General features: G+C 35.7%; 1 protein-coding gene and 1 long non-coding RNA gene across 30 annotated transcripts in view; one reads left to right on the forward strand and one right to left on the reverse strand.

Moving 5' to 3' along the window:
• LOC139147193 (protein CBFA2T1-like) overlaps nucleotides 1–25,862 on the reverse strand; it is a 124,429-nt gene that overhangs the window by 67,961 nt on the left and 30,606 nt on the right. For 17 of the 29 annotated variants that reach the window (XM_070718185.1, XM_070718179.1, XM_070718169.1 and 14 more), the window contains one exon: nucleotides 22,749–22,865. Coding sequence is in view for 6 of the 29 variants with exons in the window: in XM_070718154.1 (XP_070574255.1) it covers nucleotides 642–798 (157 nt within the window). In the remaining 23 variants the exon portion in view is untranslated. Of the gene's footprint in view, nucleotides 1–641; nucleotides 799–9,473; nucleotides 9,616–22,748; nucleotides 22,866–25,655; nucleotides 25,796–25,862 lie in introns of those variants that run through there. The other 12 variants (XM_070718154.1, XM_070718147.1, XM_070718143.1 and 9 more) reach the window with 3 other exon arrangements.
• Nucleotides 760–25,669, forward strand: LOC139147199 (uncharacterized). Its single transcript, XR_011555669.1, has 5 exons — nucleotides 760–897; nucleotides 22,953–23,054; nucleotides 23,833–23,927; nucleotides 24,175–24,312; nucleotides 24,756–25,669. It is a non-coding gene; the product is annotated as an uncharacterized lncRNA (long non-coding RNA).

The raw sequence follows: 25,862 nt of genomic DNA on the forward strand, positions 1-25,862 counted from the left end.
TCCGCCTCACATTATGCTACACTAGGAAAGCTGAAAAGATTCACCGCCGGAGAATGGCAGAACTTTGATCGCTTGCCTGAGAGCAACTATTTTCAGCTGTCATTTTTTGTGGGGAAAATCAATGAGTGTGTTTTCATTGTGAGAATGGTCTACTTTTATACAAGCTGTATAAATACGTAAGACAGCTGCAAGATGGTCGACAAGGTGCCTATTGAAATGACCCAATTAAGTATTGTCATTGAACAGTTGGGTCAGATTGCATTATGACAAGCTGTCATAACAGCCGTACTGCTAGGGCTTCTAACTGGCAAGCTACCTTTACACTTCAAACCCATGATGCATCATTGGAATGCAGCTCTCATAGAACATCTCACGTGTACGCCATGGATTTCATTTCATCACAGACAGTAACGGTCAATAAATCTGAATAGGCTCATAGACTGAATCTGAAATGGCAGAGTTCATAAAAATTGATGTTTGTAGCGTGGATTTTTACACTAATGTAACACACCGCTTTGAAGTCAGGTTCACTGTAAGGTATCCAATAATGACTGAGATATTCACAATCAGAATACAATGATTAGTCTAAGACTTATTTTTTTGTTATTGATACGACTGCTGAAATATTTGTTTGATCTAACCTCGTTTGGCTTGTTGTGGCTTGACAGGCTGCTGTGGCTGCTGCTGATGATGCTGGGCATGTATTAGTGGCTGGGGACGAGGTTGAGGCAGCGGCATTGCATGTACATGAGTCGTTTGCGGAACTCCATGTGTTGGATGAAGTGGCCACCATGCCATGAGGACTCGTAATCACTGAACCAATCAATTGATCTCTCCCTGTAGGACACAACGCTGAAGATGCAGCCGTCTGGAACTGTGATGTAAAAGCTTGTGCAGGTGTGTCAACCCATCAGGGTAAATTGTATTACTAAAGTAGGGTTAATGTGCAACACTATTTAATAACCTCTGGGAGAACAGATATCACTGCTGTATTATGTATATGAGAATTGTGGCTGAAATCTAGCCCCACCAATCCATTACATTATTACCAGAACACTAACTAGATTGAATCAATCAATAAATTTTCTATCATTGGGTAAACAATTCTATTTTGTAATTTTCCAGAAGAGGTCCAAAGACATTTGGTGAAATCAGAGATTTCCTCTTAAAAAATACTTGGAGAGCACGGCTGAATGTCATCACCAATGAGAAGTGGAGTTCTGCCTCCATGAAAATGAGGCACTGTAATAATGCATCACATAGGCAGTGCAGTGTGATTTATTCAATCCCTGCAAGGTACAATGCCAATTCGTTAATAGTCAATGGGCTTGCATTTCTGTGCTGCCTTTGACAGACATGGCTGGGTTCAACTCATCATGGCCATCCAATACAAAGGGCATCCATTTTCTCTCAGCTGTTCCATCAGGCTCCAGGTAGACTCATGATTTATTTACCAGGAGTGCGACTCAAATAGATTTCTTCGTTATCTTTCATACTGTAACAAAGTGCTAGAGGGGATCTTGTGAGCCATCTGATACAGTGTATTCCTCCACAGATCAGAATCTCTTATCTGCCATGAATATATAAAAGTAAGACGAGAAGTCGGAGACACAGCTGTGACATCTCAATGAATTCAGATGGATTATTATACTTGGCAAATCATTCTATCCTCTCGTCACGTCCACCTACAATGATATAACTTCTCCATTTTCTTAATACCTGAATAATCTGTTTCTCGGCATCTGAAATCAATCTCCATGGCGATGGGCCACCCTTACAACTCACAAAACATATGGGTGTCCACAGAAAAAGCTGCAGGACTTTAAGCAGATTTTGTTGTAATATTTCATCCAAGGTTAGACGTAATACTTGATTTATTGCATACTAAATTTTTCTTGAAGCTTTGTGGATCTTCAAGAAATTACAGCAAAATTATTTTCTTGCTTTCATTTTGTAATTTACAATTTGGGATGCTAAATTCACAATTTATGTGATTATGACTAATTTGTAAAAAACTTGGCTCGATCAAAATTGTTTTTCTTCAAACAGCACATTTCCGTTTATAATTAAGAGTATACATTATACTTTTGCAAACGACTGACATAAGCATAGAATTTAAATGTTCATTATGTTTTTATTTGAACAAGTAAATTGGAAATTCATTTTCAAATATGAAAGCACATACTGAAATTCTATACAGTAATTGGAATAGCTTTTCTGTTTGCAGGGAGTCTGATTAAAACTCTTCTCAGCGATTGCTACAAAGTAAGCTTAAATCCAGTCTACACGGCTCATGGTATCTAAAGCTATCTCAATACAAAGAAACATGGTTTTTGCACACCTGAGTTTCACTTTAATCTGATTCAAATGCCACTTACAAAAAGGTACTCAATATTCCAGCATCAAAGCCTGGCTTTTGTACCCAGCTGTGAGAAGCATCATATGGATATTTTTAATCTCTCTTCCTTTCATAATACAAATTACGCCTCCCATAGTACACCTGAGAGTTCACACCATGTTTCACTCACACAATGTGCCAGCTATGAATGGAGAAAAACACACTACATACACCTAATACACAGCGCCATTGCCGCGATCATATCATAAGCTTCAGAACCAGTGACAAAGACCGGAGTGATGGGTCTGATATTTCTGATACTGTTCAACACAATGGGGTTGAAATGGAAGCACTGATACTCAGGATTTTTTAAAGAAGGACCATCATCTGTTTTGGGGGATCACAGGTGCAGAGTGATCCCATTATGACAACTGAATACAAGTTAAGTGGAATCAATATGTATGGAACATGAATATTTGCTGGCTGCTGCTAGATAGAAAACCATTAGTGAAATGTGCTCTATTATGACATGCCTGAGAATAAAAAAGCATGGGGAATTCTTGATGTCTGTCTTGGGAAAACAACTAGCTCCGGGGTATACGCAAAGGGGGAAAAGTGTAAGAGCCAACCAGTCCTTTAATAGCACTACTACAGATGGTAATATATGACACAAGTAATTGCAGTTTTTACTCCGGAGTATGCAAGAAATACTACTTTGTTTAAAATTGGGGGATATGCCTCAGAACTGTGAAGAAATACATTAGGTCTGAGTGCACAGCCGGTTGATGCAATTAAGCAAATTGTGGTGGGGAAGAAAGTACTGCCATCCATACAGATTACGCCAGGGATGTGAATTACAACAGAGCTACAGAAGTTGATTTGATCTGGACAACATTGAAATACTAATGACCAACAGCCATGCTTAGCATTTAGAAAGTTTTCTCTGCCCAAGGTGATGAATGCTTTTTTCAGCTTAAACAACTGACAATTCACAAATACAACTGAAAGTTTATAATCATCTGAGTGCAAGCAGCATGAAGGTAATAATGATGATGATAATGATGATGACAATGATGATGATGATGATGATGATAATGATGATTATGATGACAAAGAAAATTATCAAATGAGCTTTAAGACAAATCTTGTTTTGCAATCTCTGATTCTATTGGGAAAAACCTGAACACCAAGCTGTAGATGAAAAAATGTTAACGTGTGGTAGGCAGAGGCAAGCAGGGAGTAGAGAAATGGGAGAACAGGAAGGTAAAGGAGAAATTTTCAACTTATAGCGGGAAATAAGGTGCAAACAGCTCTAACAGTACCCTCAACATTTAGTTCAAAATACCTATGAAAAAGTATACGCTTACACACACATGTATGTGAGGGTGTACCAGTATTTAAGTGTGAAGTGTTCATGTATGTATATACTAGTTTGTATATGTGTGTGTGTGTGTGTGTGTGTGTGTGTGTGTGTGTGTGTGGTGTGTGTGTGAGAGTGTATATATATATATATATATATATATATACCGGTATATATATATATACACACATTGGATAAACAGATACTCCTTTCTTATTTCATTCTTTCCTTATCCCGCCTTCTTTCCCTTTTCTCTAAGAAAATTTCAGGCTCGTCTTGAGAGGAACAATAAATCATGTCACTGGTAACTTTGATGGCCACATTTTAACACATTACCACTTGTCTACTTTGACTGTACCATGAAACTATTCCCAAGATTCTGGTGGATAATGGCAATTCCAGATTTCCAGTTGATGTGACTGTAACTTTTATGGAACCATTAAGTAGAATTAGCAAATGATGAAAGCAGAGCTGAAGTCCTGGTATCCATGCGATGTCTGTCACTCCCTTGTGAAAGCCATATGCATCCAAAGAATTATCCTCGGACCCATTTTCTTTATCTCTACATCTGTTTTAAAGCACTACTTACCAAAGCAGCGACACATATCACTGATTCTATGTACACGTAATCTACACTGACTGACCAGTAAAACTAATCAATGCTAATTTAAGTGTCACTAACACTACCAAGGTACATCTACTCTAAAATCTACATCTACAAGTATATCAAATGTCATTTCCTAGTCTTTAGATGTACCCATCACTTACTCTGATCATTCCATTTTCTCATTAACACTTCAGGTACGCAAGTAAAGTCCTGATTTCTACTCCTTCCAGACTTTCCTCTTTGAAAACTATGAACCCTGAAGATTTACAAGCAAAACTTATGACTTCTCATGTTTATTTTTTCAATTGTTTTGATTATGAAAAATTGTTTAACATCTTGTTGCTTTTACTTCATAAAACTATTTAAAAAATGTTGCTTCACTTCATACAACTGTTAAAAATAATCTTCAACAGACAAATATATAAGAAGAGACAAATTTATGATGAAATATCCATGGTGTTCACAGGAAGAAATTTTCTTATGAGTGAAAAGTGAAATTTACTATCTTTAGCTTAATGTTTTTTTGTCATAGTACATATAGCTGAAAGGACCAGTAGCTGTAACATTTCATTTACTTTTTACTTTTTTTTATTTTATGTGTCGGTTGCAATTTTCCCCACTCCCAAAATGTTGAAACACCAACTATTCAGCTTATCAACAAAGCGCATATAATATAAAATGCACTTATTGTTGACATTTGAATTCTAGTCTGGACCAGAATTCACTTGTCAACAAATAACATACCAGTCTATTTATGAACAGGTTGAGTTGACAAGCTGAAGACTGTGTATCTCAACATACTTTGCGGAGTAGAACAAGAAACTGTAGTTGACATTCAAAACAAAAATGGTGAAAAATATCAACAAAAGCTACAGCTACTTGAATGTGTTCAGTAGAGATTCATCATGCTCATGTGCATATGTCAAAATAAGTGTTTTTGCCAATTCTAAGGAACCACCCGCCATTTGAGTGAATGGATGACGCGACACAAACCAAACTTAGTAGATGTTGACAATACCCATCATCGACAATAATGTACAACGGTGAATAAAGACAGGTTTACACATTAAGGTACATGAAAAAGGTAGCTGTTTACACACCACACATGAACACACAAAAAATTGTCATGGATATTTTGATAAAAGGACATTTGATGGTACAATCACCTCATAATTAATTATTAATTGATAAAAGGAGTCAACATGCAAAATGAGATAAAAATATAAACGATAAAACCAGGGTGGATTAGTAGTTTATGTGGATACTGGATAATCAGATTGTTGGTCAATAATTTTTAATGATAACCTTGCAATTAAATGGTATGTTTTTCATACACAAAACATCGTTAAACCTCAATTGTAAATGCCCTATGGCTTGTATCTGAAATGTACATTTGGTTTGAAAATGATATGAGTGGGACATCAGATTTTATGTGTTTGTTCAACATGCCAGTATAGACTTTAAATAAATACACATTTGATTCATGTTAAACAGAAATTTGTCGAAATTTTGAAATATAATGATCAATTCATATTTAGGGATTTTGGAGATACGTTATTGACTGAGATCATTAATTATGATAACCTGAGCCTACAGTAACCAATCAGAACAAAGTGTTATTTGTAACTGTCCAATCAGTGAGTCACATTGATGGTTACTGCAAAATTAAACATCAGACACAAAGGAAACAATTTATCAGCTGACGATTTATCAGTTCAATGAAAGATTTTACAAACTTTATAAAATTTAGTCCACATACTGCATATATTCCATATTGATATGTTGTTCTTGAACAGTTTTTTTTTCAATTGTGGAAATCACTTAAAATATTGAAGGTGGATTATGTTAAAATTTCATTCTGAAAATCAGTTTCGACCTCAAACTTTTTACAAACCTTATCTCATACACAAGGTTGGAAACTTTGTAAGGATGAATTAAGTTTAATGCAGGCTAATAATTTTTGTTTCAATTATATTTTGTACCTTTGATTTTTTTGATAAATCCTTTCAAATTTGGTACACATTTCATGAAAACTATACACATTTCCTTAAACTTAACCCTTTCACCATCATGGTTTGGCCCAAAACCATTGTTATCAATGATGATGGTTGACCTGTTCATAATAAAGGGGGGGGGGGGGGGGGGGGGGGGGTGTGAACTTGTTAGGCCCCTCCTTTACAACATCATATCATCCCATCGCTAAAATTGTCAGCTGTCCATCTCAATTATCCTGAAGATCATAAATTTTGCAGCTCCTTTTTTAGTATTTTGTCATTTTGTTTAATATTTGTACTTTACATGTAAAGAAATCAAAAACTGCATCAAATTCCTTGAATTTAGTGCATTTGATTTGTAAATATATTGCCAATTTCACAAAAACTAATGCAAGTGAGCTGTTATATATCAGCAATTTTTGCCCACACATTTTTTTGTCATTTAGTTGTGGTAGGCATTCCCTATACACTCATCAAGTAGTAAGTGAGCTACAACCCACTTACTGCTGGAAAGTCGAGAAGGTTACGACCCATTCCATTTGTTTTGTCTTCATGAGTTGTGCCTCAAGCCAGTTACTGCTGGTATCTTTCACACAATCAAAAACCTCCTGACGGTAATTGTCAAAGGGGAAGGTTTCAGCTCAGGTATCTGCATCATCTCTCTCTCTTCAACAAGGTGAACTCCATCGCTTTGATGACTGCAATAAGACACAGAGTGGCACAGCAAGCCTTAGATTTGTCCAGTTTCTTGAGTCAATAAATTGATAGAATAGATTTTAGGTAAATGGTGAATGTACGTGTGGTGGTGGTGTGATTACTAAACCGACAAACTTTGCTAAACCAACTAAGTTTGCATAAGAGGAGCAAGACATATGGTAGATACTTTTGAACAAACAATTCAGTCTTGATTGTTTATTATTCAAAGGACAAGTGAAAAGCAACCAGTTGGCTAAGTCTGAGTAGAATGCCATTATATAGCAGATTTCAACTCTTCACAAAGTCTTCCTTCTTGAACAATGACACTGCATAGTGTCTTTGCATATGGCATTGGTTTGCAACCGGGCCTATGAAATAAGGTGTCAGCTGTTGACAATGATATTTTATATGTCTGGTGTGTTTTCATGACAGCTAGGAGAAATGTCTCTCTTAGGTTATGTGAATTCTACTGTCAACTAGGGTATATACGTCTCTGTAATAAATGGTTGGCACTTCCAAATTAAGAGTTCAGATAGTTTCAGATGATTCTTGGCATCCACTGGAAGTTTTAGATCACATTTTGATTTTGAATGTGTGATTGCAACAGTTTAAGCTTTTGTCATAATAAAATGTTTTTACTTCTAAATATTTTTATAAAACTTTACCTCAAATGTGGTGGTACAAATAGCAGCATTTAAAACAACTGGTTGGACCAAGGTAGACGTATTGAATAATTCTATATTGTATAATTGTATATTTTCTACATGAGCAGCACGGATTGGAAGTTGATCACTTCATGTCATTCAGTGCATTAACATAAATTATGAAATTTAATTCAGCTGGTCAAGCAGTCTGCGGGAATTAAAAACTTTCTTTCATACGATTGGTTTACTGATAGGGATATGAATTTTGATTGACAGCTCCAAGCCTTTTGTGTTCCTTCTACTTTTATCAATGAAACCATAGACCCCCCAAAAAGAGATGAAACAGGTCTGCATCACACCTTTGCTCTTGGCTGTTTGTATATTTCTGTCAGTGATGGTACCAACACACTGTAAAAAATTTTTCAAGGCTTCACTCTGCTAAATTTAACTATGATTGATGTGGGAAACACAGATGCCTTTCTGCATGCTTTCATAACTGACTGTCTAGTACTAGACCTGTGTTTCTTTTTGAGGGCAAGGATACGTAGTCTACAGGAAGGACATCACAACCAAATGAGGACATATTTTGGTGACATACTGTATGTAAGCTGTGACATGTGTGGGGAGAGTGGCCACAGCTGGCATCAGTGTGGCCGTTTGGAATAAATGCTAAAAACAAAAAAAAAACAGCGTGCATTAGTGATTCCCAACAGAATTAGAATGCCAAGTAAATCAGCGGAATTCACAGTAAATTATATTATCTGTGATTCAAAAGAGCCAGAAGAAACAGTAATTGACATAAATAGCACGTCAGAGCTGTTCTGTATGAGTATGCTGTAGAAGATAAATCAATGGCGACTACAGTCCGTATCTCCCTGTTGGCAACTGAATAAAACTCTATGCTGGACCTCTGCTTGTTACACATCTATAAATTGGATTAATACAAAGAACATAACCGTCTCAACTCACTCCTTTTTCGTTCACTTTCTCCCTTAGAAATCTCAAGAGTTTTGGATCCATTAAAATCAGTGGCCAATACTAAATTTGTAACATTTCCCCTCGGCTTGGCCTCGCAGGACCATTTCCTACCACCAAATCTAATTTCCAAATCAGTACAATTTTGCAATGACTTTCAAGTAGGTGGCAGGCTGGGGAATTCCTAACTAGGTTTTTTAACATGAAAGAAATGGATGGGGTGGTTTTCACAGATCAGGAAACTTAATTAGATTTTTTTGTAGAGGAAAAAAATCAGTGCAAGTAAGTGAAGCATAACATCTCAAGAATCTTGGATGAGCATCAAACTTAATCAGTGATAAAGCTAAACGTAAATTTGCAATTCACACCTGAGGTTGGACATGATGTGAATACTTTAATTACACATTGGTTCCACATGGCTAGGAAATACTCTAACAAAGTCTTCACAGTTTCATCATTGTCCCCATCATTGACCATTATCTTCCCATGCACATACACCCACCATTTTGTTGATTCTCTGCACAACACATTAATGAAATGTTGTGCAAATATGCAGACTCTGGCCATGAATACATAACAACTGTGCTTGGGCTTTGATGTGGTGTCACGAATGAGAATTCCCATGGCGTGTTCAGCATCCAGCACTTCAGGGAGTGTTCTTAGTCGTCTGCATTAGTGGTCACCGAGACATGCCTCCAATCTAAATCCAACAGGTGTCCTGTTTCTTTCTTCAAACACATAGCAAATAAAACTGTGTACATCTCATACTTCAGAAAACATTTGTCAAGGCTTTTTACACATTTTTTATCACAGTTCTTGTTCCAGATCTTAAATCTGTCTTCTATTCACTGTTTCTTACCTTGTCTTTAACTTCTACTCCAGTCTTTTTGGTCAGAAAGTTGAGACACCTCACAGCAGGTAATGCCAGCAAAATCACTCTCTGTATTCCCTATACTTTCTGACAGAGAAGGGACCTTGATGGTGCAACCTTGTTGACAATAATGCCAATTATGCATTTTACATGCTTACATAATCACTTCATTATTCAAATGAGAATACTTAAACTTTCTAGGAATACAGATTTCAATTGCCTACAAGCTGAGCAAACACACAGAGAGACTCTTAAATGAAAACTAGAATTCTTCAGACAAAGTAGTAAAGCAAACATCTGATTCTCATATCAAAACAATGTTTACACTGGTTAAATGGATACTTACTTTTCAAACGACAAACAAACATACGAACAAACAGATAAATAAAGAGATCTGAGACTGCACACATATTCATCAAACTGTGATAGTCTGGGGGAAATGTAAACTTGACAATGATGATATGAATCAAGGTTGATGGATAATGTCTGATGCAGTCCTGGCTAGAAGCTGCCAGATTTTATCTTTCGTAGTAAAATGCAGTCTGCAGCAAGCTACATTCCAGTGTGAAAGACAGAAATCACACAGCCATTATTGCATCTGTAAACATCTACTGTGTAAATATACTCTAAAAAATAAAACAAGTTTTCCTAAAGTTCTGACACGTAACATTAAACACAAAATTAGAAAACCTACAACGGACATTTACAATATCTCAGAGTCTGTACAATGGATTGATGATACTATACTCTTAGGTGTACATTTCCAAGCTACAGTAAGTCATGAATTTTTTTCTTCACTAGTTGCCTTGGTTTCTAGGTTAAAATGTCTCAGTTTTATCACTTTCTGATCTGCTGTTGAATGATTTGTCAACATACTTTTGAAACGTGAGTTAAGTGTCTACATGCATTGTGAAAGTATAGACACAAACTCAACTACGACTTGTCCTGGGATATACGGCAACATATTTTCTTGGAAACATCTTATGAATTACTTAAGGGAATATAATTTACGGAAAGTATCAGTTTTTGAGTGATGCTCTATACGTGAACACATTGAAAATGTTACAGATGACTGGTAATGCGGCAAAAATCTATTTAAAAAAAAATAATTTACATTGCAGTATATTGCACACTGCACTGTAAGTTGTGACCACAGGTATTATTATTGTGGATCAAACTTCTAGTATACAAATTTAGGGCTGTGGTTTGAGATACCTATGATGGCCACATTGAAACTGCCTGTAGTTTAACATCCATGTGAGCAACACAACAACATAATACAGCTATAACCAAAGACAAAGACAAAGCCAATTGTTTAGGATGCAGCAGTTCAATCCAGGTGATTGGGATTCACAGGTCCCTAAATTATCCTGGCTGGAGTCTAGAATACAGTCATTATTACATCGGCCAGACTACGGACTACAGAACCAGACATAAATAAGTTTGCAAAATCGATGACTTTCTTCAAATAACATGATAGACTCTTACTAATTAGGCATTTGAGAGAAATTCTTGTCCCTGTATTGATGAAACTTGAAAGAAATGGGTTTTTTTTCAAGATCTTCAATACAAGAGAAACTTAGTAATGAAAGAAGCAGAAACTTGCTTGTACGACTGATTCTACACATAAGCTACCAGTTTCTACCTCCCCAATATTTCATTTGTACTATTTGCACATACTTCAAACCAAGAGCAAAAACATCTTTACCAAAATAATCAAGCTAATTACACGAAGAATTGGCAATAAAACATACTTATTTCAACACTAAACATCAATATAAGTGATGCAAGCCAATTAAGCAATTTGAAAAAATTACCAGTTGCTAGGTTACTATTTACTTTAACAATGTCCATTATAAAATATGGTCATAGAAAGAAACTTACAAATCTACATGCACAGAACTAGCATTGCAGATTGCCATGACACTATTGTTGCTACGGTTACGACCTGGCTCTCTGATGATGAATGATGTCAAATGTTGGCTGTATTTAACTATGTACCATAGATCACAGGGCTACTTAGCAAAAGCCCTAGAATTAAGATAATGATATTTCTAAGTCTGTATTGACATTTTTAAGATCTCCCACTGTATTGTTACAGGGTGTAGATGAGGGTCAGATGGCATTGAAAACAATTACAGGTACACTCTCTTTCTTTTCTCTGTTTCAATTTTACTGGTTAGTTTTAGTGGCACTCCACACACATGTACTTCAGTTTCACAATACAACCAGGTATAAACTCAGCCTTCACACTGAACACCAGACAAAAATTATACAATTATACAAAGGTGCATTTACTTGCAACGGAACACATAAGCATACTGCAAATGTAAGATCAAATCATTAAAATAATATTTTCAAACTGCTCCATAACTGGAACAGAGCCCCTTAAATCACAAGTCCAACCATTACTTACAAGTAACAGTGGTCAAGGAACTGGAATTCAAACTTGAGAGTTAAAAGGAGGGTTAAGGCAAGATATTCCGATCCCATCAACATCTGGTAATATTGTGCAAGTCTTTTATGCCACCTTAAAATGGCACATATTGTCCACATTTAAGTCTGATAGCTTTTGAATGATTCTAAAATAGATTAAGTCAAATAAACTTTAAGTTTAAGACAGGCGAAAATCAAAGTTTATATAAGGGTTTCTGAAGCTTTGAAAGTGTTGTGTTTTATGCGTGGGTTTCCTATACATTAGCATTCCAATGCCGGCAAAATTGGCCTTCGTTGACATAAAGATGGAGACTGGTTGGTTTTTAAACTATCACATGGTGACTTGACTTTTGTGTCAATCCATTACAGGAAATAGTGAGGATTAGACGGCACAGCAACGCTGTCATACAAAATGCGGGACATGAGAATAAGTCAAATTGAATGAATGTCACGTTGATGTATGGGTGAAATCAAAGCTGAGTGAATCAAAATAGCAACTCTGTCACATAAAACCGCACACTGCACTTTTCAGCTATGCTGACTGTGTGATCGCACATCTCACTACTTCTACATTGTTTTTTTTCTCTCTTTTAACATTTCACTCACTCCCATCTACATTACACCTACACTGCTGGCGTTGTTTGATGTTGTAAGGGGTCGCGACCTCTCCTTACACAGCCCTGTTGACATGCAGGAGACAATCCACGGAGGAGTAATGCTAAAGCACTCAAATCTCTCATGAATTGTATGAGTACTACAAACAAGAATTGCTCAGGGCATACTATGCAATTATACAACTATACATGGAAACTCACCAGAAATCATTACCTCTACATCGCTGCCTCAAATCTAACTCAAATAAATCTTCATGAAATGCAATTTGTACGATGTATGAGAAGTTTTGCCACTCAATTGTTCATTACAATTTAGAAAGAATAATATACATATGTTGTCGTGAAATGTAATGATAATATGACATCATATCATATCATATCACAATATAATGTAAAATGCACAGAATCAATATGTTACTTTATTCAAAGTAACTTTAATATTACAAATTTACATACAGCTCTAGATAAAATATGGAAAAGTGAAAATACATGTAAAATCACTAGTGTAATATAATTTATGACGACACAAAAACAACTTCATCCGGCTAATAATGATAGAAGTGAATGGCTCAATGTGGGATGTTTGATTTTGTAATGATGCTTTTAAAGGCCATGATCTGAACAGATGATTATGACGCAAGTTGAAGTGACATTGACGTGGACAGATTGTGTAACCTGACACTGTTGTACGGTTCACTGCTAATATCACGATTTGAAAAGAGTGTTAAAGAAAAAGTTTCAAAGTTTAACATGAAATGGGGTCACAATAAGCAGAAAAAATGTCCATGGGATGTGTCTTTGCGTTTCCGTGTTTGTGCCAATTTAATCATTTTTGAAACGAAATATTTCAAAACTTTTTTCATTTGAAAACAATACATTTAACCTTGACTGATATTTCTTTACAATAAAGAACATTGCGAGGAAGATATGATAGAATGATTGTCATACAGTCAAGTCATTTTCCTTTGGGTTTGAGGTTTTTCATCTCTTTTAAGATGATTTTATTGTAGCTTACATGCCACTCTCACTGTTTGTATTCTCATTAGTGACTGGATGTCTTACAGCACATATCCACACAACTTTCTCATAGTGAAATACAACATAAGACATGATGGAAATGAAAAGATCATCTTTGTTAGTCAGTTAGAGTACCAGCTGCACTGGGAACACTGGGATGATTAAACTTGACTGCAGCCATTTGGCAAGGAAATGAACTCCATTTATTCCACACCTGAGAAGACGACGTACGGCTAATCATCTTACATAGACTACTCATGAAACAAACAGCTGTTTCTTGCTATACATTTGGCAAACAAAGTAACATACTCAAACAACCAATGCAGTCAGTTTTATTACTTCCTATCAGATTTGTCTGAAAATGGAATATTTATGAAAACTTTTTCTCACACAGCTGGTGATCAGGTGGCCAACTTCAACCAATATTGGAAGAAGTCTTTTCCAATAAAATCACTCTTGTCTGGTCAGTTTCATGTTGAAATTTATACATGGAAAACACAATGTATATATCAGTGACAAACAAAATACTGTGGCCTTGGTATTTTCATCGAGACATCTGTTCATGATTCATAGTATGACTTGCCTGTCTATTACTTCTATTTCAAAATGCTGCCCTCTTGCAGATACTGGCGGTGACAACTATGTACACCTACCATATGGCATAGCTATAAACTGGACTCCCTAAGTGCGCTGAATTTCTACACCTGAACATCACCGAATAAAACATATAAAGTATGATGATTATTGCCAATATAGTACAGGTCGGTCCTAAGCAGTTTTATCTACGATTTTAATACGCTCTCTCACTTTTTCTCAAATGAAAATTGTCGCCTGTACCATAGACAGTAGAGAAAGTAGTAGTTAGTAAAAGTAGTTAGTAGAAAGTGGTTTCTAAACTGTACCCGTTAGATAATCATTCTTTTCTGTGGTACAGTCAGTCACTATACAGAAAGAAGCCTTAAAGAGTCTAATGTTCCAGTGGGAAATTTGATATAAAACCTGTACGCCCTGTAAAACTATTTGCATGTCAACAACTAGGCCAACATAAACTGATCGGTATTCAATATACAAGCTGGTGATCACAAGTCAACATAAATTCATCTCTGAAATGAACCGAAAATAACTTAGCACTGTGAACTTTACTACGCTGGGTATCCTCATAACAAACACAGCTCAAAAATGTAACTTTAAGAATCTGCTCGTAACCTTTGTTATCAGCCACGCTTGATTACTTTGCAACTTTGAAAAGTTAACACTCACATAATTTGCATGTTATGCTCCTATTATTTTTCCTCAACAACATACCTAATCCACATCAAATAGTTATGAAAATCAATAAAATGTATTTCTCAGTTTTTTTAGATATGTGACAATATCTATTTCAGTGAAATTTATCTTGCATTTTTCTTTCATAAAACACTAACATCAACTAATCTAAACCAGTAGATAGTAAAGGTATTCATTTTTATTTATTTATTTATCTATTTCTTCATTCATTCATTTCTCTATTTATTGTCTGAAATGTTAAATTACACTTTTTTCATTGTTAACTTTTACTGGCAACAAGCTTTACCCTGAACCGGTAAGTTAGCTGTACCTGAACATTGTATATAACAGTTTTCTTTAAGACAATTAACTCGTGGGATAAAGGCACTATTGTATTAAAAATAACAGAACAAGGGCTAGAGAAAACCTTCCCGGTTGTTATTTGTTCTATGGTCCAAGTAATTCTCCCACATATAGGACTCTATTGTGTGGTCACAGGTTTCATTCATATGTACGCACATTGTATGAGGTCGTTCCTTATTATCATCTACATGTATTGAAAACATGGAGATCAATCTCAGTAGAGCACATCTATTCCAATCTGAGCAGGTACACAATAAGCATTTGCTCAGCTTCTGAAGTAGACTTAAGCCCTATACTGTGTCATTTGTACTCAGTATTGATGTTGGATAATTACCACGTGAGTCTAGTCATTTGCATTACACTAGCAGAGATGCAATGAGCCCCTAAGTAGGCTAGCTTACACCAGAACTGATTGCTTCTTGTGACTGGCCATGTAATCTCTATTGACAAACCAAACAAGAATTCTGTAAAGAGTGAATAGTGCTGAACACAGAACGGACATCAAATTAAACAAAAGACTACACGAAGTTTGACAAAAGAAAACATTTGTAAAACAGCTTTAAAACCACGGAGCTGTTGTGAGACTTGTAATCACTGCCTAGACACTATCCACTAGGTGGCTACTGGCCTACATGGCTTTAGAATCGTCTTCAATTGCATTGTCTGTGTGTACTACGTGCATTCCAACTACCTACTTGCAGTGTCTGCTTGTTTTTCTGTCTTGCCACTTTATGTTTCCACTACAATCTACTTGCCTGAACTAAAACATCCTTGATCCAACCAAAAATAAACAGACCATTTATTTATTACTTGATTTTTGCTACTTATCCTGCTACTGACATGTGCATATATGTAAATTTTCAATGTAAATTGCGATATACATATGCATATATGTACTTTTTTCCAAATGAGTATATTTGTTTCATCATCTCCACCACTATCTTCTGCAATGTCCCATCTCTGTCAACTCAATGAAGCAACTTGATTATCTCACAACCAACTATACCGGGATATTGATTATCAAGCAATGGAGGACCAATGTGTCTATCTGCAACATCACTGCAAAATCTGTCCAGCAATGGGGACATATCACCTCACTGTTCCTTTCACTGCAGTATATATGCATCAGAGACTGCAAGCCCAATGTAATCATTCCCCCACATGTCTACATTTATCAACAACAACCACACCTACAGAGGGCAGTCATTCCATAGTATAAGACAGGTGTACTGGACACATTCAATGTCAATAACCTATCGCAACTCAGTAGATTGTCAATTTCAAGTTTACTGTAGTCTTGCAAAATTCAAAAATTTGAGACAAATTGTCTGACCTTGCAGAGAGTTGCTTTGAAATTCACCATTAGTTTTGATATTTCTACTGATCCAGTAACATTGCCCCATACAACTTGGTAAAAACATGCAACATTAATTCAATTTCGTGAAGGTACAGTATCATATTTTACAAAACTCCTCTTTTTTAAACCAACATCACTTTCTCTGAGAAAACTACCAGGCAAAGTAAACATGATGACTGTGCGGACTTTACAAAGGCAATTATGCTAATTTCTTTCCTCCACTTTTTCTACCGGAAGCATTGACAAGATCTAAGCTTTCTTGTGCTACTTCAATTGGCTCAAGCGACTTGTACAATAGCAACAGCAAACTAATTAGGGTTTCTTCCTACATTATTTTACATCACAATGTGATCTCTGGAGCATGAGACAAAGATGAGTTGTCTATTTTAGTGTTTTCAATGCAAGTCTCGTCCCTTACCCATCCTAAACAAATTCCACTTTTCTCAGCACTCACACGGTAACAAAGAATAACCTTGACAATAATGTATATTTATAAATAAAAAGATGCATAATAATATGTCTGCTACATCATATCACAGTGTACAACAGCTGACTTGACACAACTGACGCTTGTACTGGTATGTATCACAAATTACTGTGTGGGTAATGCTTCGAGTTAAAACCACTGTTTTGTTAAGACAATTGACACTCAGTCACCACCATTCAGCCTCCACATGTATGTCTTCAGATTTCCTGACCAATTGACAATGCACAACTGACTAAGAAGAGTGGTCACCAGGCAACAAAGAACTGGGATCAGTAGACCAATTGACTCTGAACCACTACAACTGTGACTGGTATGTGATGCCTACCACCAAAGCCAGTCAGCCATCATGTAACAGGCCAGCAAGTTGAATCAGCTTTCAAGTTCTGTAAAAGTATCTTGCCCTTGAAATGAGGAAACCTGCTATGATCTGGTGATTATGTCATCAGTTCCACTATCAAAATAGAATAGGAAGGACATGGTGTAACAGGAATCAAAGATAGAAAATGATGAAACATATTGCCAGTACAAGAGTAAACTGAGTATGTTTTGTAGGATAAATCTACTTCAAACTTTTCATTCTCTGACATTTGCTTACTATTTGTGTTAATGTCTATGCATAAAAAGATGCAAAAGATGCTATCCATGAAATCAATTCAGAATACCTAAAAGCATTTGAAAATTCAATTCTGAAGTTTGTGACCAGCGAGAGTAGAATTCAGACTCTAGCAATCAATGAAAAGAAAACTTCAAAATCAGACAAATTTTAAGATACTGGTACTATCCTAAAAACTTGTAGAAGCAGTTTTAAAACAGAAAATCCAATTTACAAGTGACACTTGCAAAATTTGTTCCTATCTACACATCTATTAAAATATACTCAAGATGCAATACTTTGCTTTCAGGAGTTAGAACGTCCCTTCATATAACTTTGAGAAATTTTCTGTGCAACAGAATTCACAAAATACTGATTAACTGTGGCCCGTGGCATGGGTGTGTCTGTATAACACTTCCATTTCATCTCAATGTGTGTTTCTCATTATTGTTGGACTTACAAAGACCTTTAAACTCATTTGTCTAAACTAAGGAGTCTTCCAATAAAAAGATGCAACAAGAGATATAACATTCTCCTTGTAAGGTACCGTGCAGTTATTTTGAGTAATGGTACAGACAATGCTTTGATTTTTGTGGATTGATGAACATTTAATGATGATTTTGTATAGAAGACAAGATTAGGGGCATCCTATGCATATGATGCACAGTATATAATATAACAATTAAAATACAACTTGTTAAGGAGTACCATCATAGTAATAATAGATTTGTTAACTTTTGCTGAAGTATTCATATGTTTTATTCAAAAGTAATGGCTGGCTTCAGCTAGACATAATAGTTTCCATGAAAAGTATTCGTAGCAAAGTTGTCTCATTTAAAGCTTTTGACTGCATCAAAATATATTGAGAAACGACACACAATTATCATTTCCCCAAGTAAATATCATTGACGGTTGAAATTATTCTGCAGGAATTATAATGACATAACCATATGTTTTTGTTATTAGTCACACTGTGGATGATGATCTATTGACCAGCTTCATTCTACTGACGCATGACTTCTGCATCAGGATTTTAAAGGAACACACTACTGACTGAAGTAGATGAACATTGCTACAAGATTTCAATATTGTCAGGAGTGTGCATGTGACCAATTGGTACTCTGCATATGATATATGAAATAATAACATCAATCAAAATAGTTGAGCTAAGAATATGCACATCAAATACCTATATGGCCATGAAAACATTTGTTATGACTGTTACGGAGAACAAAACATACCACGCCTTGCTTTTGTGTTATTTTCACAGGCAGATTAAATATTATCTTACGGGATAAACCTATAAAATTACAAACAGTACAAAATGTTATCCTTTGTGTGGTAGAGTAAAAAAGAATAGATTGTACTTTTCATGAACTTTCCAGACGAATGTTCTATGGTTAAATGGAGAACTGAAAAGTATTTCAAGGAAGTAACACATGCTATAGTTTACTAACTTGAAACTTCACTTCTGAATTATGGCATGTGAACAGTTTAATTTAATAAAAAAGCCCAAAGTACCATGTTGAAAAGAGTGGAAGATATTTTTGTATATCAGTATGTGTTCATGGCAATAAATCCCAGGTTTGAGGAAAGCAATGTTGGAACGGCTACTAAAATTTCTAATGCCATTTGAGCGTATATCCTGTACACTACTTTTCAGCAAATATCATAATACAGGTCAACATAATCTTTGTTTTTTGAATAATGACAATGCGTTATTCCGGTATGATAAATTGTGAGGTTTGCAGACTGTAGTCTTACTGGGAAGTTCAAAATGCTTTTCTCTGGAAAATTATCTGAACTTTTTTATATCATCAAATCAACCTTCACAAGGTAAACTTATATCATGTCCAGATGGCAAAATTCCAACTGCTACCACATACCATCCTCTGAAAACAAGAGTTAAACAAGTCCATTTTTTATGACCGTTTATTCAGTACAAAGTTAGGCTATTACTACCAGTATCTTTTTTGGAAAATAGTTGAAAATGGATGGAACCTCACATTATGAAATATACTAAGAAATTGTACACTTGGAACACAGCATTACGGAATCATCAAATTTGCATCCAATATCCAGGTGTAAAGCATCTGCAGCAGTAATATGTCTCTCATTATATAACTTGCTGGAATAGGTAGTGTGTATAACTTTCACTTATTTGACATTTGTTAATATTCATCAGTGCCATTACTGTGGAAGTTTGTCAGTAGCAGGATACCATAGTTGACAAATCAAACAACAACATTCAACTCAGATGTTCCAGTATTTTTCAAACTGTCATCAAAAGTTGAAACAACATCTAAAAACAGAAACATGTCCTTGGAACTTTGCAAGAGAGTATTTAATTGGACAAGTCGGTACATCAAGCTACCAGTATGCTTGAGTACATGCAACAGGGAGAGAATTTTGCTGAGATACAGTTTCTATTGTACATATGTTTCTACAAAAACAACTTTATCAAGAAACAAGTTTATGCTTGGCTGTTATGTAGACTTCTTGATTAACACATTATCTGAACATACATTTACCAAACTAGATATGTACTGCAAGAAAAACTTGGAAACCTGTGATCATAACCTCTGATCGGAAGAAAGTTTCATACCAAGTAGATAAATTGTTATTCACACTTCGCAGGCCAACAAATCTTACCTCCACTCAAGATAAGAAAAACACAGCAAGCCAGTGATGAACAACAGACCCATATGTTACTTTGACTTTACTTAAAGCATAGTATTTAAATATTTGACATTTCAAGCAGTCCTTGGCTGCACATATTTTCCTGTGGAGATCATTGCAAAGATGATTATTCACACAGCTGTGAAATCTGTAATCATTTATACAGCTATCGAACTTTGACACAAAGTTAATATTTCATTTTCATGATAAATGTGCATATCTTAATCAAAATAATTAAATATTTCATTTTGACGATCAAGTTTGGTGACTATGAAGGTGACAAAATTTCAAAATAGTCACAGGTAATAAAATCACATTATGACTGCAAAGACTGTGAAAGTAATTAGCCCAGAGCCAGTGTATGGATGGAATATTACCGTACTGACACTTTAAAAGGATCTTGTTTTTCTTCATAAAACAGCTTGTGCCAATTGGTATTCACAGACGGTGATGATGTCACAAAAAGTTACCCTAAAGCACAATAATTATACCTGTTTCAGTGTGACAGGTATACTCATACACACTTGTAAATACCATAACAATAAAAATCCATGATATGATTTCTTCAAAATTATAAACACGGGATTTTGAAACATCATGAACATACTGATCTGTACTGTACCGATGGGCAAGAATACAGCTCTTTAAACACATGGACTCTCACAGTCACTCCAGGGCGCGACGGTGTTACTCTTTATAAAACCAATGAAAAGTTATCCTTAATAAGGCTCTCAAAATGTGCAGGAAATATGTTGGTTTCCACACCTCGTGTACCGGTACAGATATATGTTGTAGATGAAGAAATCACAGTACTCAAGACCATTCACTATCATCCTCTCTTCCAGTATGTTTGCTTATGGGTGTTTTAAAAAAGTTGGCATAAGGACAACTTTGAATTTTGCCCATTTAATTTGAAGTGATAATAAAAATCACAGCGCCAATGCTGATCATGATTGGATATCATACATGATCAGTAACTGCGTTTTTCACATCTCAAAAGAACAACTAATATTGAAATCATATATCCACCACAGGAATGCGGTGTGGTTGGGTTGTTTTGTGAATATTACTGTCACTGGTTGTTGTATTTTTATTGCAGTATGAACAATGTTTTATACATTACCAAACATAGCTGTGAAATGCAGAACATATGTAAACATATTCGAAAATTTTATCATATATGATAAAACCTGTACAGAAATCTGTCTGAATATAAAATGCAAATACTCGTTGTGAGTGAAAAGCCTATTAAATATCAAAATCAATAATCATTGGATTATCAAAGTTAGCTTTCCTTTCTAGTTGAAGTCAAGCAAGTAAGACATGGACATGTTAGTGAGGTCGATGACCACTGCTGTTTCACTTTGATGGTGATCACAAACACTGGTGAGAATTGCCAGCAATAATGTCAGACTGTAGCATCATATACACCATATGAACCTCAAAGCGTACAAAGAAGTGATGTCAGGTGTTTTGAAAAGACTGAGCACATCCTCCTTCCTACATGATGTGGCATATGACCCAATCTAAATCTGCAGACATCACAAAGACAGGGCAGATGGACATTTGAAAGAATGGCTAAGGCCCTTTTGATATTGTTGATGTCTCATACTATATCTGCCAGTGGTTTATCACTTTAGCTCAACAGGTATGACATAAAAGAGCAAGGAAAGATTGTGAAAATATTCCAGACAAAGTGATATGGCCATATTCACACATACTCTAATGTGCAATTCTTCAATTATACATTCTCAATGATTCAAATGGTATAACATTTTGCCATGGAAAATTATAGTTGGACAGTAATTATAACCGTCACCTTTAGAGGCCAATGCAAGGCACATTTCAAAGAAGTACAGAATTCAAATATAGAGCTATTGATCCATAATACTATGCATTTAAGCAAACTCAGGATATCTGTGAAACAGAAATGTCATTTTATGATACTTAGTGTGATACGAGAGACTTGGGTCCATTTCCCTAATCTATGCCATCCATACTACCGGTATTGTTTTTCTTAATCATTGGTACCATAAGTTTAAATGTTTAAATCCTCATGGTGTTTTTGCGAGCTAACTCCCATGCTAAGAGAGCTTAAGTACCAGCTACACGAACACAAAGACTTAAAACCCTTGAAAGGCATTCAGCCACATTTAAGATAAAGTAATTTGTGGAAAGACATATGGTACCAAAAATGATAAAATAACTGCTGCTATGGGGAAGTAGGAGAAGTGAGGGGAAGTGTAAATCCTTGAAATTCAAGTATCGGGGTATGAACCATTACTCATGCAGGTTTTATGAACTACAGAAGAACCATGCTTGCAATGCTACGATGAATTGCGCCATTCTATGATGCACCATGCAGGGAACAGTGAATACTGAAAAGTTTAACTATCTTTTTCAGTCAGTCCTGCATTCAGAGGTAAACTATTAGAAAGGAAATAACTCTTACCTGACTCTTAAATGTTTACTTGGAGTATATCGTAGATCAACCTCTGACCAATGTAGGCAGTCGTCTTTTCTTCAATGCTACAGCACTGGTAGTGAAGTACCCAAAATCTTCCAATCACTGTCAATGGATAACAATGTAAAAACAATGAACATGTGGCTGGGGTTTTTCAAACTATTTGTCTTGGTTGATTCCATTTATTTGCAGGGAGCAAAAAGTAGACATGAAGAAAAGTAAATCTACTAAACAATCTCCATGCATCTAATCTTATTTCATACTCAACACAGTTTCAAAGTGGAAATAGTAAAGGTACTGTACAATTTCATTTCTGATCTATAGCTCTGTTCTATATACAGGTTTGCAACAAAATACCGGTATAGCTGCATGCGCGCAACATCGGACACTACTGCATGAAGTGCAGACAAAGTTTGTCAGTTTTGCATATGTGGCTGCAGTTGCAATTTATTCTGAGCCATTAATGTCTTTCAGTATTTATTGGAAAACTCAGTGACAGATGCTAAGATGTATTTTCATCGTTCTTGCACACAAAATCTCGAAAAGTGTAATTTCGAAATGTGGACAAATATTAATTTTGCACATTAATAAGTAAACAATGACATTTGAAGACAGCCCCATTATCTCTCGATTGAAGCATTGGCTTATCTAATCTAGGGTCAGTTTTATAGTTTTATCAATATTGTAACATTTATACTGTTCATGCAGTCACTGATCATGTGCCCCAAATAATTTTCACTTTCTCTTCAGCCGTTTTGGTTTGGTGTCATAGTAATCAGTACGTAGTTTGCCGCGGCCACAGGCCACAAACCAGGAAAAAAAAGGGTGACGCACTGTTGTTCAAGTGACGCGCGCGCTGACCAGAAACATTTTTTTTTGCCTAACATCAATATTGATGTAAAAAATACTTTATACGATACTTTATGTATTAGACTATCAAAGCCTGCGAAGAAAAATGTAAATTATAACATTGTTTTAAAATTTAGTGCTAAGGAAAGCTATTGTATTGTACTGATCATAAAACTACATTGTTTTTCATCTCTTATATTGTATATTGTTTTTTATCTCTTAGATTGTTGAACTTTCCATTTTTGACAGCAAGGGAATAAAAGTGTTTCTCTCACATACCGGTATACCAATCTCTGAATTCCAGACTTGTTGACTGGGGTAAGTGGTATTTCTATGCAAAGAATATTCGAAGTATGCATTTGACTTATATATTATGAAAAAGATACGGGGAAAATAATATTATCAATGGCCTATTAAAACAGCCGTAAGCATTTTCCCCCACACTTGCCTTCCAATACAGATGATACGTGACTGCAGTAAAGTTGCTTTCATCGAAGCATACAAAATGTAAAATCATGAACAGGTGATCATTCTAAATTTGGCATTACATCACATTTCACAACAGGTTCAATAAATAACAACTTTTGTTTACTGCATCTGGGAGCACACGTGCACCAAGCATTCAAGGAACTTGATAAAATGAATCAGTACTCAGTAACTGGTGTGATCACAGAAGTTTTCCTTGAACGTCTGAAGGTATTAGGTAAGACTGCTAGTGTTACACAGACATCCTGGACTAATTCTTCTGAATCATGGTCACTGGTTTCGAGAGAAGAAAAGCTGTCCTTGTCTTCAAAGACTCTTAACACACTGTTTTTTCAATATCAGACAAAATTATGTAATACCGGTACTCAGGGATGAACAGGTCTGTCAATATGTAGGATAGAAGTCAGAAAAGTTACCATAGTATTAGTAACCAACACATTATCCTCTCAAACTGTAACCTTTACCAAAAATGGTAAACCATAAAATGAGGATTACAGCCATTTCAATCTTGATGAGGCATGAGAATATCTAGTTCCCATTATACGGTGAAAATCTTTAGCAACTGGGCGGTATATGCAGCAGTTATTATTATTATTAAGCGTTCATTTTTCTGTGATTATACTTAAAAAGATTCCATAATTTATTCATGTTTGTTTTCAGAACAAAAACACATAGAAGTTGCATGTGCAAGGGAGGGGTTGTCCAGTCTGTGGCTGTGCGTATTGGACCAGAGTGGACCAGTTGCTGTGCACAACATATCCCATCATCCCTTGTACATAATCCAAAATTTAAAATGGCAGCTGCACTGAAACTGGTGACTGCAGCTGAAGCAGCTTCATATAAACGAAGGGATACAACCAAAGTTAATTTAGAAAAATCTTGCAGTGATTGGAAAGCTACAAAACTGGGGTAAATGAATGTGCATCAAATGCTGAAGCAGTTTCATTGCTCAACATCCATTGCACTGCATTGGCAATTATTCAGCGAACTGGCAATGTTTACCAACCAGAAAGTCTCTAGCAGACAACCCCTTCCCTTTCAAGTATAGCTAATACTGGTATTTGACAGTACACAAGTCAATCATTTACAATTATACCAAAATGATCAGTGAGCTAATCAATGTGTTCTAAGCCTTTTATAATACACGTAACACAACTGACTAAAGATTACACACTCTCTCTTTGACTCACCAAATTTTACATATTGGTGTAGGGGTGACCAAAGGAAATTTCAAGACATTTCAAAATTGACTCAATGAATTCCGAAATCTTAAAAGACAGAGGACTGTCATGCCCATGACGCTACTTGCTATGAAATTTTCATGAGCAGTCAGAGACAGCATCCACTTATTTATCAGCATTTTATTACAATTTGATGTGCTCTTGGTAGATTATCACGGTGCACCAGTATTTGAGAGAAGTATTACACATGCAAGCCATATGTCTTCTTTACATTACATTACACCAAATGAATATGAACTCTTTGCTTGTTTCATTTGAAATTTCAACAATTGCCTATGTCAAACCAAAAAAATAAAATATATATTCTTCAACGTCTTACCTTGTTAGGTTACAACTTACATACAACTGCCAGGCCTTTACACACAAGGCAAAGCTGGTAAGGGTTATATGAACTGAATTTTTCGACACTGCTAGTGATGTTCTGAAGATACTCAATAAAGCACGATACAAATGCAGGCCAAGAACTGATACAGGAGATTGAGTCTCGGCTCTAATCCGTGCAGTCAATTCCTTTTGCCTATGCTGG

The sequence above is a fragment of the Ptychodera flava genome, chromosome 13, assembly GCF_041260155.1.
Source record: "Ptychodera flava strain L36383 chromosome 13, AS_Pfla_20210202, whole genome shotgun sequence".
Taxonomy (NCBI): domain Eukaryota; kingdom Metazoa; phylum Hemichordata; class Enteropneusta; family Ptychoderidae; genus Ptychodera; species Ptychodera flava.